The sequence below is a fragment of the Schistocerca nitens genome, chromosome 3, assembly GCF_023898315.1.
Source record: "Schistocerca nitens isolate TAMUIC-IGC-003100 chromosome 3, iqSchNite1.1, whole genome shotgun sequence".
Taxonomy (NCBI): Eukaryota; Metazoa; Arthropoda; class Insecta; order Orthoptera; family Acrididae; genus Schistocerca; species Schistocerca nitens.
In genome coordinates this window covers 790,607,747-790,622,868 of record NC_064616.1, presented here as the reverse complement: position 1 = coordinate 790,622,868, position 15,122 = coordinate 790,607,747, and the positions used below count along the sequence as shown (strand labels likewise).

Here is a 15,122-nt window from a genome sequence, read left to right as displayed (position 1 = left end):
CTGATAAAATTATTCTAATCAAAATGCCAAACACCACAACGAAGGTTACAGCCAATACAGCAACTTATAAAGCATGCAAGTGATTCATAGTAAATAACCTTATTCTATATTTTAATTAATATTATGTAGTCCGAGGTGACAAATAAAAAAAAAACTTCAAGTTCCTGAAGTGGATCTAAGAAAGTGGAAAACTGTAGAAACTGCACATACAAATTTCTTACGCATCCAGATTAGCAATCGGTTAAGAAGGAATGAGCAAATTTATTAGCTGCTGAATAAACTTCATTCATTCACTAAGTTTTGCATTTCCACAATTGAAGTAACACTTTTGCCACATTCCCATTCTATCCTCTCCTATGGTATAACCTACTGAGGAAATGTTGCAGAAACTGAGAAACTTTTCAGACTTCAAAACTAAGCAGCAAAATTAATGTGTGGGGCTACTTTAAGAACATCCTGCAGATGTCTCTTTTAGCCATTTTAGATATTTACACTTTCGGTGCCATATATCAGATGTCCCTCCTAGGAGTCATATGCATTTTTCTCTGGTGTTTTGGTAAGTATTTGCACTTTCATTTCTGCAATATGTAGTTTGAGTCAACTCAAACAAATACTGCTCATCAGATATTTCATGCACTGTCCAACACTGGCAGTAAGGGTCATCTTGTTTCCAGTTACAAACAAAATTACTTTTAAAGCAGAACTTTACATGCTCATTCGATAGAGTGGTGCCAAATTGGTTCAAAGAACTTACAGGAATGCAGTCAACTGACTTCATTGACAACCGCCCATACTTAGACAGTTGCACAACCTGTCATCTTTAAGACAGTTTTGCATTGAAAATTACAGGGTGTGCATGTGTTGAAATATTGGTGGTTGTCAATGAAATCACCCAGCTGCATTCCTGTAAGTTATTTGAACACTGTATATGCCAGGAGAAACTCGGCTCTCATGGTACAAAACTGGTCTGGCAAATGCATCTGAAGACCCTTAGGAGGGACACCCTGTATATACACTTCATGATTACAGTCATGATCAACAACATAGAGATCTTTCAGAAAAATGGTGACATTCACAACTATGACAAGACACAGAAAAAATTGCCACCAAGACTCTACAGCTCTCATGATAGTATAGAAGGGAGTTACTGAGTAAGGAATAAAGGTACACAACTATCTTTCCATCTACATAGAAAAGGAAATTAATATTATGTGGGTATTCAGAAGTGATCTAAAACCATTCCTCATATGCCAAACTTTTTTGTGAAACAAATGAATTCTTAGAGTTGTGAATTATTTCTTAGTATAAAAACAGAAGAACTCAACTGCAAATATTACTTTGAAGTTTAAATAATGAAATGTAAAGAAGTCTCATAGATAAAAATTCAGTACTTATGCTGTGAAGACGAAACTACATTCTCATATTTAATATATATGGCCCTGCTGTGCTGGTGGCATGCACAGCTGAAAGCAGGGGAAGTTACATCCAGAGTTTTTCCCAAGGGCATGCAGCTCTGATGTATGGGTTAATGACTGTGTCCTCTTGGATAATATATTCTGGAGATAAAGTAGTTCCCCCATTTGATTTACTGGACAAGGATTACTTTGTAGGAAAAACAAAAACATTCTATGTGTTGCAGAGTGTGCAATGTTAGAGCCCTTAACTGGGTAGGTAGGTTAAAGAATTTAAAAAGGTAAAGGGACAGGTTGAAGTTAGAAGCAGTGGGATTTAATAAAGTGAGGTGGCAGGGAAGAATGGGTAATGCAGGAGTAAGCTTAATGATGAGTAAGAAAACAGGAACGCAGGTAAGCTACTACAAACATCATAGTGAATGCATTATCATAGTCATGGTAAACACAAAGCTGACACACACAACAGTAGCACATGTTTGTCAACTAGCTCCACAGATGAAGAGATTGAAAGAAAGTATTATGATATGAAGGAAATTATTCAGGTAATTAGAGGAGAGAAAAAATTTAACCGTGGTGGATGACTAGAATTTGATACTAGGAAATGGAAGAGACAGAAAACTAGTAGGGCAACACTGACTGAAATGGGGGGAGAGGACCGGGGGGAGGGAATAAAGAAAGAAAGTGGAAGTTGCCTGGCAGAATTTTCCAGAGTATAATTAAATCATTGTAAACAGTTTAAGAATTAAAAAGCTAAGGTAGAGATTTTGAAACCAGACTTTAAATGCAGAATATTTCCAGAGGCAGATGTGAACTGACCATAATTTTATTGGTTATGACCTGCAGATTACAGCTGAAAACAATTGCAAAAAGGTAAGGTTGATTCATTCTGGGGAGGGGACCAAAGAGCGAGGTTATTGGTTCCATCAAATTAGGGAAGGATGGGGAATGAAGTTGGCCACACTCTTTCAAAGGGACCATTCCATCATCTACCGGAAGCGATTTAGGCAAATCGTGGAAAACTTAAATCGGGATGACCGTACGCAGGTTTAAACAGTCATCCTCCCGAATGCAAGTCCAGTGTGCTAACCACTGTGCCACCTCGCTTGATCAAAACTTAAGTATTTAAAGAGATAGAAACTGGATAAATTGAAAGAACCAGAGGTTGCGGAGAGTTTATGAGATTAGGCAATGCTTGACAACAAATGGGGAAAGGAATGCAATAGAAAATGAATTGGTAGCTTTGAGAGATGAAAGTGCAAGTAGCAGAGTACCACACTGCTAAAAGACTTATTTAAATGATTTACTGCCTCCTGCAACTGTCATTTTTCCTTTACTGGCAGTACAATTGTACAATTATCTATCAATTTACAAAAACTGGATTGACGACACATTACACCATACAAGTATATTTAAATATTATCCACAGTTATTGTGCCTGCAAGTGCAGGTGACTTAACTGTTATATTATATGCTCACATTAAACATTGTGTTACCACAAAGTGTGTTTGGAGGGCTACAGGATGTGAAATGCACAGGTCTGTAGTTTTTGGAACTTTGACGTGCTTTCATAGTAATGGACACTGAAAATTGCAATACCTTCACTCAACAGCCACAATAGTGATGGATGCTGTTTAAATGCAAAAAGGAGCAGAGAGCTGTATGGCACAATGTGTCATTAGTAAGGTTTTGTAAAATACTTGATAATGGTCTAGGATCAAAATTTTACAATCTTACAACCAATATACAAAAAATGACAGCTGTAGGTGGCACTAAGTCATTTAAACTATTAATCATAGCTGCATATCTAGTCTCAATGAAGATAATAGGTGAAAGACCTAGTACAAATCCTCTGATAACACAGGAAATATTTAATTTAATTGACAGAGTGAATATATAAAATGTAGCAAATACAGCACGTGAAAGGGAATACAGCTGTCTAAAAAGTGATTGACTGGAAATGCAAAAAGGCTGGAGGACAAATGTAATAACACCACAGAAAAATGGTGTGACCAGGCAAGGACAGATGCCACAGACATGAAAATTTAAGATAGCTTTGGAAAAAACAGAATTAGAAGTAGACTTTGGGGAAGATCGGTTCAGGTTCCAGAGAAATGTAAGATAAAGAGAGGCAATACTGACCCCACATCTTATCTTAGAAGACAGGTTGAAAAAAAGATCATTCAACATTTAAAATATTTGTAGATTTAGAGAAAGCTTTAGACAATGTGCACTGAGCTACACTCTTTGGAGTTTTTAAAGGAACCTGGATAAACTGTAAGGAACAAAAGGTCATTTGTAACTCTTACAGAAACTACATGGCAGTTGTAAGAGTTGACAGAAATGAAAGTGAAACAGTAGTTCTAGTCTTCCCCTTATGTTACTCAATCTGTACATCAAGCAGGCACAAAATGAAACCGAGGAGGGCTTTAGAAATGAAATAAACTTCAGGGAAAAGAAATAAAAACTCCAAAGTTTTTCAATTATATTTTAAGTCTGTCAGAGACAGCAAAAGACTTTGAAGAGCATTTGAAGGGAATGGATAGTATTTTGAAAGGGGATATAAGATGAACATCAACAAAAGCAAAACAAGAATAAAGGAATGTAGTCAAATTAAATCTGATGATGCTGCAGGGATTAGATTAGTACATGAGACACTAAAAGCAGAACACAAGTTTTGCTATTCAGTCAGTAAAGCAACTGAGAAGGAGAGGATATAAACTGAGAATAGTAGAAGCATTTATGGAAAGGGAACTCTGTTAACATCTAATATAAATTTGAGTGTTCGGAAGTGTTTTGTGAAGTAGCCTGTCCAAAAGTGAAATGTGGACTAGAAGCAGTTCATACAAAAAGGGAATGGAAGCCTTTGAAATGTGATACTACAGAAGAATGCTGAAGACTAGACAAGTAAATCAAGTAACTGGAAAAAAGGGGTGGGGGTGGGGGGAAGGTCAGATGATAGGTCTGTCCTGGGGCATGAAGGAATATTTGGTTTGGTAATGGTGGAGGGAACTCTGGGTGTAGAAGGTGTAGGGAGAGACCTAGGTATGGATATGGTAAGCAGCCTCAAACTGATTTAGGTCACAGTAGTTATTCAGAGTTGATGAGACTTGTACAGGACAGTCTAGCATGAAGAGCTGAATTCAAACCCCTCTTCAGAACTGAAGATGACAATGACACATTATCGAACTGACACACCAATCAGTTTATCTCCAGTTACTGATATGTGAAACAATTAAGTCTATGCATCATTAGCATCAAGTACAATAGCAACAGTAAAATAATAAAACAGTAACTAACCTGTCTGAGTAGCCAAGATATTCCTTATGTCCGAGAGACAAAGTTTTCGGTCAGTAAGAATCCTAAATGCCATGCAAACCTGAAAAATTAGAAATCACAGAACACAAGTGCTTAAAATTTGATTATTCACTCCAAAACCACATATCGTCCAGACTAGTACATAGTTTGATTCAGAGGATTTACGATGGGAAACAAGCTTAAGAAATGTGGCTGAGGTGAGGAAGTTTCTCAAATGTGCCTGCAAGTTTATTAGTTGAGAATGACAATACCCTCATTGTTTATGTATTTCCCACACACAACCGAGGAACAAACAGCAGCTGACTTGAGAACAAACTACAGCCAGTCACCTAACAATCTTTTTAAATTAGTCACAAACATAGCCAATTTGGGCAAGTCATCAGATGGCAGGCGATCGTAAGAACTTCGTTGCTACAGTTATTGTGCTGGTGGAAATAACTGAATTTGGATGGGAGCCATCAGAATTATTCACGTAACATTGATGGCTTATGTATTGTTTACTTACAAATCATAGAAAGCAGGTGAGTCACAGACAGAGTAAACAATCTGTTTAGTGATGAGAAGACACCGTGTGCATCAAACAGTCGCAAAAGAAATGAAGATGAACTGTCAGGCTTGGAGTAATCATCATCAATGTGAGGTTCAAACAGTTAAAATGAATTAAACTGATGTATGCCACCTAAATGCATGGGATAAAGGATTTATTTTATTCCTTTAGTACTGCAAGGTATCGGTCAATGAGTCTTTGGAAAACTAGCCCATTATTTTACATCTACATCTACGGTCTGCGAACCACTGAAATATGTGGCCAATAGCACGTCCCACTGTACCATTTATTAGGGCTTTTACCTGTACCATTCACTTATGGATGGCATGAAAAATTATTGTTTAATTGGCTGTGTGTGTGTGCTGTAATTAATATAATCTTATCATCATGATCCCTATCTGAGAAATGTGCAGAGGGTTGTAGTATAAACGTACAGTCATCATTTACAGCCGATTCTTGAAACTTTCTTAGTAGACTTTATTGTGGTAGTTTCCATCTCTTTTTGAGATGTCTTCCAGTTCAGTTCTTTCAACATCTCAGTGACACTCTCCCACAGCTGAAACAAACCTCCGACTATTCGTGCTGCCCTTCTTTGTATTTATATTCAATATCCCCTTATAGTCACATTTGGTGTGGATCCCACACACTTTAACAATATTCTAGGATGGGTCGCACTAGAGATACGTACACAATCTACTTTGTAGACCAGTTGCATTTCATTTCACATGTATTCCAAATATAAATGAAAGTCTGATATCCTGCTTTACCCACAACTGAGCCTATGCGATTGTTCCATTACTTGTCCCTATTAAGTGTTATACCCAAGTATTTGGATGACTTTACAGACTCCAACTGTAACTCACTACTATTACGTTCATAGTACTACATATTTTCATTCAGCGAAATGCACTATTTATATTTTTGAACATTTAAAGCAAGCTGCCAATGACTGGACCACTTTGGAATCTTATCAAGGTCTGACAGAATATTTGTACAGCTTTGTTCAGACTGTATTTCATTGTAGATAACTGCACCATCTGTGAAAAATCTGAAGTAACTATTAATATTGTCCACAAGATCATTAATATACAACATGAACAGCAACAGACCCAACTCTCTTTCCTCGGGTAGATCTGAAGTTGTTTCTGCATCTGTTGACTCCCCACCCAAGGTAACATGCTGTGTCCAACCTACCAAGAAACCCTCAGTCCTGCCACATATTTCATCTGATTCCCCTATATGATCATATTTTTGATAATAAGCACAGGTATGATACTCGGCCACAAGCTTATGCGAGAATTGATAATTGCTGCATCTAGTTGACTGCTTTCAGGCTATCATGTGAGAAAAAATGTGAGGTGGGTTTCACATGATCTATGTTTTCAAAAACTGTCTGGTTGGCATGGAGGAGGTTGTTCTGTTCGAGATAGTGTGTTTGACCTCAGAATATATTCCGAGATTCTACTACAAATAGTAAAAGATATTGGATGGTAGTTTTGTGATCCCTTCTGCTACCCTTCTTGTAGACATGTATGACTTGTGATTTCTTCCAACTACTGGACACAGTCTTTTCTTCAAGGGATCTACAACAGATTATAGTTAACAGAGGGGTTAACTAAGCTGTGAATTGGGTATAGAATCCGATAAGGATTCCACGGGGTCCTGGGACCTCTTTCAATTTTAACTATTTCAGACTTTTCTCAGTGCCACTGACATTAATATGTATTCCATTCATCTTTTCAGTGGTACAGGAATTTAATTGGATCAATACTCCTGGGTTTTCCTTTGTAAAGGAACATTTAAAAACCGAGTAAATAATTTCTGCTTTCACTTTGCTACTCGCAGTTACACTGCAGCCTTGTGCGACTGGACACAAACTTTGGTCTCACTAAGAGCCTTTATATATCACCAAACTTTCTTTGGGCTCTTGTGAAAGATCATTGACAATATTCTGCTTGGAAGTCACTGAAGGCTTCACACATTGCTCTCTTTCATTCATCATCTCTTATAGCCCTATGCTTTGTTTTATAACTATGATGCAGTAGTGTCTTTTTCTTTACAAGTTTATTTACAGTGACTGTATGCCATGGAGGATCTCTACGATTATGAACTTTCCTACTGGGTATGTATGTATTCAGTGCAAGGTCATGTATTCTTTTTGACTTTAGCCATAGTTCCTCTACATGCTCCAGTCTCGAGCTAAATGTTTAAGTTCCTCATTGAGATAGGACATGACTGTTTCTCCGTCTAATTTGCTGAACATATAACTCGTTCTGCTTGTTTTAGATGCTCTTAGTGTTTTCATATTCATTGTTGCTGTAACTGCATCATGGTCACCGATGTCGATGCCAAAATGGGTCAAATGGCTCTAAGCACTATGGGACTTAACATCTGAGGTCATCAGTCCTCTAGACTTAGAGCTACTTAAACCAAACCAACCTAACCTAAGGACATCACACACATAAATGCCCGAGGCAGGATTTGAACCTGCGACTGTAGCAGCAACACTGTTCCAGACTGAAGCGTCTAGAACTGCTCGGCCACAGCAGCCAGCGACATCGATGTTGATGTTGACTTCATCGAAGAGATCAGGTCTGTTGTTCCCACTAGATCTAATGTATTTCCAACACAAGTGGGGGCTCTGAACTATTTGTTCTAGCTAGTTTTCATAGAAGGCATGTAGCAATGATTCACATGATTTCTTGTCTTGTCCACCAGTAACAAAACTGTAATTAGATATCCAAGATAATTCTCACTTATCATTCCATCTCAGACGCACACTTTTTTAATTTTAATACATGTTTTGATCACTCTGGACCATTGTCAGATGTAAGAAATTGCATTGGCAACCCCTCTTTTCCACTCAGAATAACATACTGGGCACAGGTTGCTTATGCAATTAGTTAGATCTGAATATGATCCAGAGTGATCAAAACATGTAATCTAATTAAAAAAGTGTTCAACTGAGACAGAACAATAAAAGAGAATTATCTTAAATATCTACTTGTATACAGTTGCTGAATTCTCTAAAGATGATTGTGTTGACTATAGTGTAAACTATAATTATCCAAATTGATTGATGGATGGTGTAAGTCTCTTCCAACAATTACAGTATCATTAGGAAACTTATGTACAAGCAAACTGAGGTTCTCTCTACAGTTTTCGGTTACATCAGGAGGAGAACCTGGTGGTTGATAGAAGGATCCTATTACAATTTTGGGCCCATCCTCAATACTGAGTCTTGCCCAAACAATCTTACATGCAGCTTCAATTTCTGTCTCAGTGAGTTTGAGTTTCCTGTTTACTGCGACCAATACACCACTTTCATTTCCTGTTTCCTTATTATTTTGGTAATACATTTAAATTTTCCCCAAAGATCTCACCATGTTGACCAGGTTTTAACCAGCTTTCAGTGCCCAATATTATGTGAGCTTCAGTGCTTTTAAGGAATGCTTCCAACTCTGACACTTTGTTGCGAAAGCCTCAGTGGTTAGCCACTAGGATTTTAATACTGTCACTTGCAGGAGGCATTTCTTTGAATTTTAAACTGATACTTCTGGGTTTCTCCAAAGCTGTTGTTATGTAGAGCATCACCTAATCTAAAAAAGCTTTGTGTACACCCCACACGCAGCCAGTTACTTGGACAGCTGCCTTTGACGTGTAGTGCACACATGACCAATAGGTCATAGGGGGACCTTACAACTCCCAGCCACCAGCCACCTGGTAATGTCTAGGAATTCACAGCCTAGCTTGTCACAGAAGCCTCAGAGTCTCTGGTTTAAGGCTTCCAGTCGACAAAGAACCAGTGGGGCTGTGATCTATTCTGGAGACAATGCTGCAACTGTGAGCTTCATTGAAACTCCATAAACACGGCTGGCATTCTCAACTCTCTGCTAGTCACTGGAATAGGAACTTGCATCACAATCTCTAGTTTGGTATGCCTGTTCCCTCATTTAAATGATCCTCATGGATGTGGAGTAAGTCAAACCTTTAGCTACTGTACACTTAACAGCCGACATGCCTGCATGCCCTCATGACCCACAGACCCTATAAACTTGTGTCTTGGGGGCAGTAATCTTAAAAATTCAGTAAACATTCAGCACACTGTTGTTAATAATCACAAATAATCAATAAAGTAATTGTTTATTCATTTAATAAATGAATTAGAATTACATTTATACATTACTTTGTATTTTCACAACAAATAATCAATGCAGTTGGACACTGTAGCTTGTAATGTGAAACACAACTCTAAGATATTTTAATTAGAACTGATTTCGATCTTTAATAATGCTGTCTAGCTAGAGGTAAAGGTGGTTCAGTAATACATTAATGGGGAGGTGGGCGGAAGCAGTCTTTCATGGCAAGGTGAGTATATTTCATTCAACTGCAATGTTTCCATATGCAAAATTATCAGTCACAATGATGAGGATGAGGATGAGGAGGAGGAGGAGGAGGAGGAGGAAATAACTTACATCTGCCAGACTGATCTCTCCTGTATTATCAGTGTCTAGGGCATCGAATGCTTCTTTCAGCTTTCTGAAACAAAAGAAAAATATTGAGATAAATGTGATGACATACTTTTACTCTTACAATCTCTCTGTGCTACAGATATTACTTACATAAGTTTGTCACCTAGCTGAACATGGGCCATTTTGACAGGTTGAGCAAAATCATTCAAGCCTAAATCTTGCACACTAATGTTGTCCCGCAACACCTAGAAGTGAAATTCAAAAGAAAATGGGCTACCATTGTTAATTCACACAAAGTTAATAAATCTTATAAGTGGAACAGACTATTATAATAAAACACTATTAAGCTCCACAAAGTTTTTACCCTTCCTCCAACATTTCCCTTTGACTCTCAAATAAAAATGGTTGCCATGTGTTTTCTGTTCTCACGCAACAGCTTATCCCATTACTCCATTGACCAATGTAACCTATTTCCTGTACTTAGAAAATACAGAGCTGGATCAGGAGGTGATAATATTTGCCTTTAAATTGCAACACAGTAAGCAACAATTTTGACAAACTTCAATTTGTATTGTATGCATTCACACTACCATGAAATTGTTCTCTAACTTTGTGGACTTGTTTAGAGTTTTAACAGCCAATGTACTCACAAGCAAAATGTTATCTGTATCTTACTTTTGCAGTGCAGTTGAGTGCAATTGGTATACTCTCAAAAACTGGTATTCCTTGACGTTCAACTAGATCTTGTAGCATCATTTGACCTGTAGTAAGGTCATCATACTCTCTGAAACAAAAAAATGCACATATAAATAATGTTTTATCCAAGTTGCACAAAATGATTACAAATAATGGCCATAACCCATACAGAAATTATGCAAATAAATGTCGTACTCTTAACCTTCACAAATGAACTGTTTAACTCTTTTAAATCTGATGATATTTGGAAAATTTTGCATAATATACAGAAGAGCAAGGAATATACAAACACACAAGAGCTGTAGCACTTCTGCACTTAAAAAACGGTTTCTCATTTGTAATCAAATGATTCATTACCAATACTGATACTAAAAATGAACTCTCATCTTAGAAAAGGAGCAGAATTTTGGCATGGGCATGTACAGTTTTGTTATACACTAAGACATGTGGGCAGGGTTCACAGCTGCCAGACAGTGGCAATATCTCTTCTGATGCAGCTGACACTTTGCTTCTGCCAACAGAACTGAGTAAAAAAAATTAAAAAACACTTTCAACTTGTTGACACATGCCTTTCGTGGAGAAGAGAGATAACAATCTGTGCCACTCCCAACTGTAGCACTGCATCTCCAGATTGTACTTAAAATCCCAGGTCTCGTCACAGGTAACCACGCAGTCTGAAAAATCAGGGTCATTGTGAAGTGCCTCAAAAGTTCTTGATAAACAATAAGGTTCTCCTCCTTCCAGTAATTGATTAACACTTCAAGGATCAACTTTGCACACCCTTCCTTGATCATCAATTCTGCAGTAATGTCTGCTGTTCCAATCTGTGTCCTTACGCCACATTCAAAACAGTTCAAGTCTGATATATCAGCAACATTACAGATCCACAGACAAGAAACCACAACATACCATGTGAATTTCACAATGTGATATGAAGTCCAAATCTATTGATATTTACTGAGCAGGAAGAGGACCAGTGTCTTTTTTCCTTCAAAGAACCTGTTTTTCCTCGTAATATACATACACAGTCCAGCCACATTAATGTGACCACCACTTATGTTCGACATCAACATGCAGTAACCATTCACAGATGGCAGCACTAGCAGTGGAGGGTATACAAAGTGTGACAGGGGGACATGGAAAAACAGTGCAGTCAGTGTCATAATGGAAAAATGGAGCAATTTATCAGACATCTGAAAGTGCGTAATCGTTTGCTTTTGGGTCAAGGATAGAAGCATTTCCAAAACAGCTTAGTTTGTAAACTGTCTTCACGCTGCTGTGGTTGAAGTACACTGTGCATGGCAAAATGGCATATCCAAAACCAGCAATGAGGCAACTGTGGTGCACAATGGACCATAGGTGGCAGGGGTGAATGACGGTTGCAGAGTTGTGTACGGATAACAGACATGCGACTGTTGAGCAACTGACTGACAAGATGAACTTAGGAGCTACCAACAATGTCTCCTTCAGAGAGCATTGTCGCATATGGTAATCAGTAGGATGTGCCTGGTCCGTGCACCCTTGTTAAGTGCTGTTCATTGGCAATGGAGGCCGGAATTTGCATGCCAATACCACACCTGCATATCCACTGATTGGCGACAGGTGGCCTTCTCAGATGAATCATATTTTATGCTCCATCGGACAGACAGCTGTTGTCATGTAATGTCTGAAATCATACACCATGCAACCAGGAGGGAGTGTTATGGTCTGAGGAATGCTTTTGTGGAATTCTCTGGGTTATGCCATCATTCTGGAAGGGACAATGGGCATGCTTATATCCTTGGGGACCATATCCATCCCTACATGCAGTTCTTTTTCTTGGCACGATGGCATCTACCAGCAAGACAATGCAATGTGTTGCACAGCTCGTAGTGTACATGCACAGTTCAAAGAGCGCCAGGATGAGTTTACTATACACCACTGGCCCCCAAATACCCCAGATTTAAGCAAATCGAGAATCTGCAGGTCCACCTCAATCAAGCTGTTCATCTCACGGATCATGAATCGAGAAATCTAGCACAGCTGACCACATCACGAGAGTCATCATGGCTCCCCATCCTTGTCATTATCTTCCAGAACCTCACTGACACTCTTCCTGTATGTCTTGCAGCAGTTCGCACTGCAAAACGTGGTTATTCAGGCTACAAAACGTGGTTATTCAGGCTTTTGACAGGTGGTCACATTAATGTGTGTATACAGTGTATATACAGTAATCTAAAAGTAATTCACACAATTCTCAATGTGAACAGGTATGCATTAGTGATGTTTTGGTATTATTGTACTTTCCAGCAGGGGTTGATTCTGCCCGTCTCTCATTCCACATTCCTGAAGACTCTTTCACGACAGTTCCATTTTATGTTGTTTGTAAGTATTTCAATGCAAGTAATGCCGCTAAAGAAGTACACAATGAGTAGTAATGAAGTTTTAATTATAACTTTGAAAAAATTAAGTTGATCACTTAATTTGTTTGTAGGTACAGAACCATAGCTCATCTGCAGAGAAGCTGAAACCAAATGGTATAGCCCACTTAAAAATGGGAGTATCATGTTATAATTTGTTTTCCACATTTGAAAGGCAACAAAACTTCAAAAATCTATGCTGGGATGGTAGAAGTGAATAACAATAACGCACATTACACAAGGATTATGTGGCACAGACATTTCAGTGTGGCCAAACAAGTTCGAATCACCAAGAATGAAGTGGCAGACTGTCTCTTTACAGAGAACTAGGAATCATGAGAGAAGTACAGGCACTCTTGCTTTAAGACCATTGTATCCCGTCTGGGCTGTAGTGGAGAAAGCAAAAAATCCATTACCAATCAGTTTCTGACGTCTCACAAGACATTTCGAACATGACTGAAGCCACTGCATGCTGTGCTCCATGGAAATGTGGCAGGTGCATCAGACCAATACAGATGACTTCTGCAGCTACCTAATAATGAGGGCTGGGTGTAGCACTATGATCCTAAGACAAAGAAGCAAAGCAAGCAGTGTAAACTCTGTTCAAGTAACTTGTGAAAATGGATCCAAGTGACATTTACAACCACCGATATTTCGACAGGAGCACACCCTGTCGCTTTCAAGGCAAAACTGCATGAGTCAAGTGCTGTTAGAAGGCCTTTAATTTCTGTCATCAGTTATCTTTGGTTGTGCGATGGTCCTGGTGCTGTGTGTGTGTGTGTGTGTGTGTGTGTGTGTGTGTGTGTGTGTGTGTGTGTGTGTGTGTGTGTGTGTGTGTGTGTGTGTGAGTGAGTGAGTGAGTGAGTGAGAGAGAGAGAGAGAGAGAGAGAATGAATATTGAACTCTTCTACTGTAAAGGGTAAAGAGTAGCAATCTATCTTTTTCATAATATGTTATTCCATCCTGGACTTTCCATTGTTTGGACTCTTCTACTGATATAACATACTGGCTTTTTTGCTTTCAAAATTTCCACTATGGTTCTTCGGAGACTGTACTTTGTTCATGACAGTGACTATGAAATATTTTCAGGTAATTCACATCACAAATTGTAATGTTAGAGTATGGGACAAAACACATTAACTTTTGTGTAAAGGCTCTTGAAATACATAGTTACAACTACAAAAGATGCAGGATCAAAGAGCAGATAGAAAGAAAGATCCACATCAGTATGACACCATGATAAATTAAGTTCACATAATAGGCTTCATGTTGACAATTCTGATTCTAGAACTGATCCTAAGGACAGCCACCACAATTTAACATTTCAAACCTTTCATTTTTAATATAACATTGTGAATTCCAGTAAATAAACTTCCCCTTGATGTTTCTTTCACATTTCAGCAACCACTTTTTCTGAAGATGATTATTCTTCACCACATAATATCACTTTGTTCTCCCCCTTGATTGAACAGGGATTTCACTTTTACCTTCCACCTTCCATCCCCAAGTGCACTTCCACATTAATAACACACTAACAACTAATACAGATTGTGCAGATGAAAATTAAGCTTAAGTAGCAGATTGATACCTTTCCTTCTTCCATTAAAAATAGTTAATAAACATAACAGTTGTTAATATGCCACAAATTCAGTATTCCACATGTTAAGACGCAATTTGGTGAATGTAAATGTGAAGCTTTTGTGTAACCATATGGTAACTAAATTTTCGTAAGTGTTACTATTATCAGTGATGAAAGTTGCTTACTCTTCCGAAATTGGTTCGCCCCATATCTTCTGACCAGGTCCTTGGTAGGTATGTATGACCAAGATAAGTTTCCGCCTTTTTCCAGAAATATGAGCTGCCTCAATGATGGATGCAATGCTCCGCGTCTGGTTGTCAATAACGAAGAACAACACTGTTGCATTTTGCTTCGCCTGGTATTCCAGTTCAATAAGCTCTGGGCCCCAATGTGAAACTTGCTACAAATAATTTACACCAGAACTTCATAAATCTTAACAATATAGAACACAGCGATGAAACTATAAACTACAAAAGAAGTACAAAAACAAGTCTTTTGATGTTTCCCTACACATTGGCTAATCAACCAAATTGTGAAAAATTCAGTTTTTGACTTTTGTAGCTGAAATTTCTTTCAAGTTTATTCCAATATTTTTCATTCTGGACTGCAGATGAAAGCAATGTGACATATGCACAGTACCTATGAATTAATTTAAGAACATTTTGTAAGAGACATACATACATACATACATACATACATACA

General features: G+C 38.2%; 1 protein-coding gene across 2 annotated transcripts in view; it reads right to left on the bottom strand.

Moving 5' to 3' along the window:
- Positions 1–15,122, bottom strand: part of LOC126248805 (uncharacterized) — a 591,690-nt gene that overhangs the window by 69,291 nt on the left and 507,277 nt on the right. For both annotated transcript variants that reach the window (XM_049950200.1, XM_049950201.1), the window contains exons 6-10: positions 14,606–14,820; positions 10,422–10,530; positions 9,897–9,991; positions 9,750–9,813; positions 4,710–4,788 (exon numbers count right to left, since the gene is read on the bottom strand). In XM_049950200.1, coding sequence (XP_049806157.1) covers positions 4,710–4,788; positions 9,750–9,813; positions 9,897–9,991; positions 10,422–10,530; positions 14,606–14,820 — 562 coding nt within the window. The remainder of the gene's footprint in view (positions 1–4,709; positions 4,789–9,749; positions 9,814–9,896; positions 9,992–10,421; positions 10,531–14,605; positions 14,821–15,122) is intronic.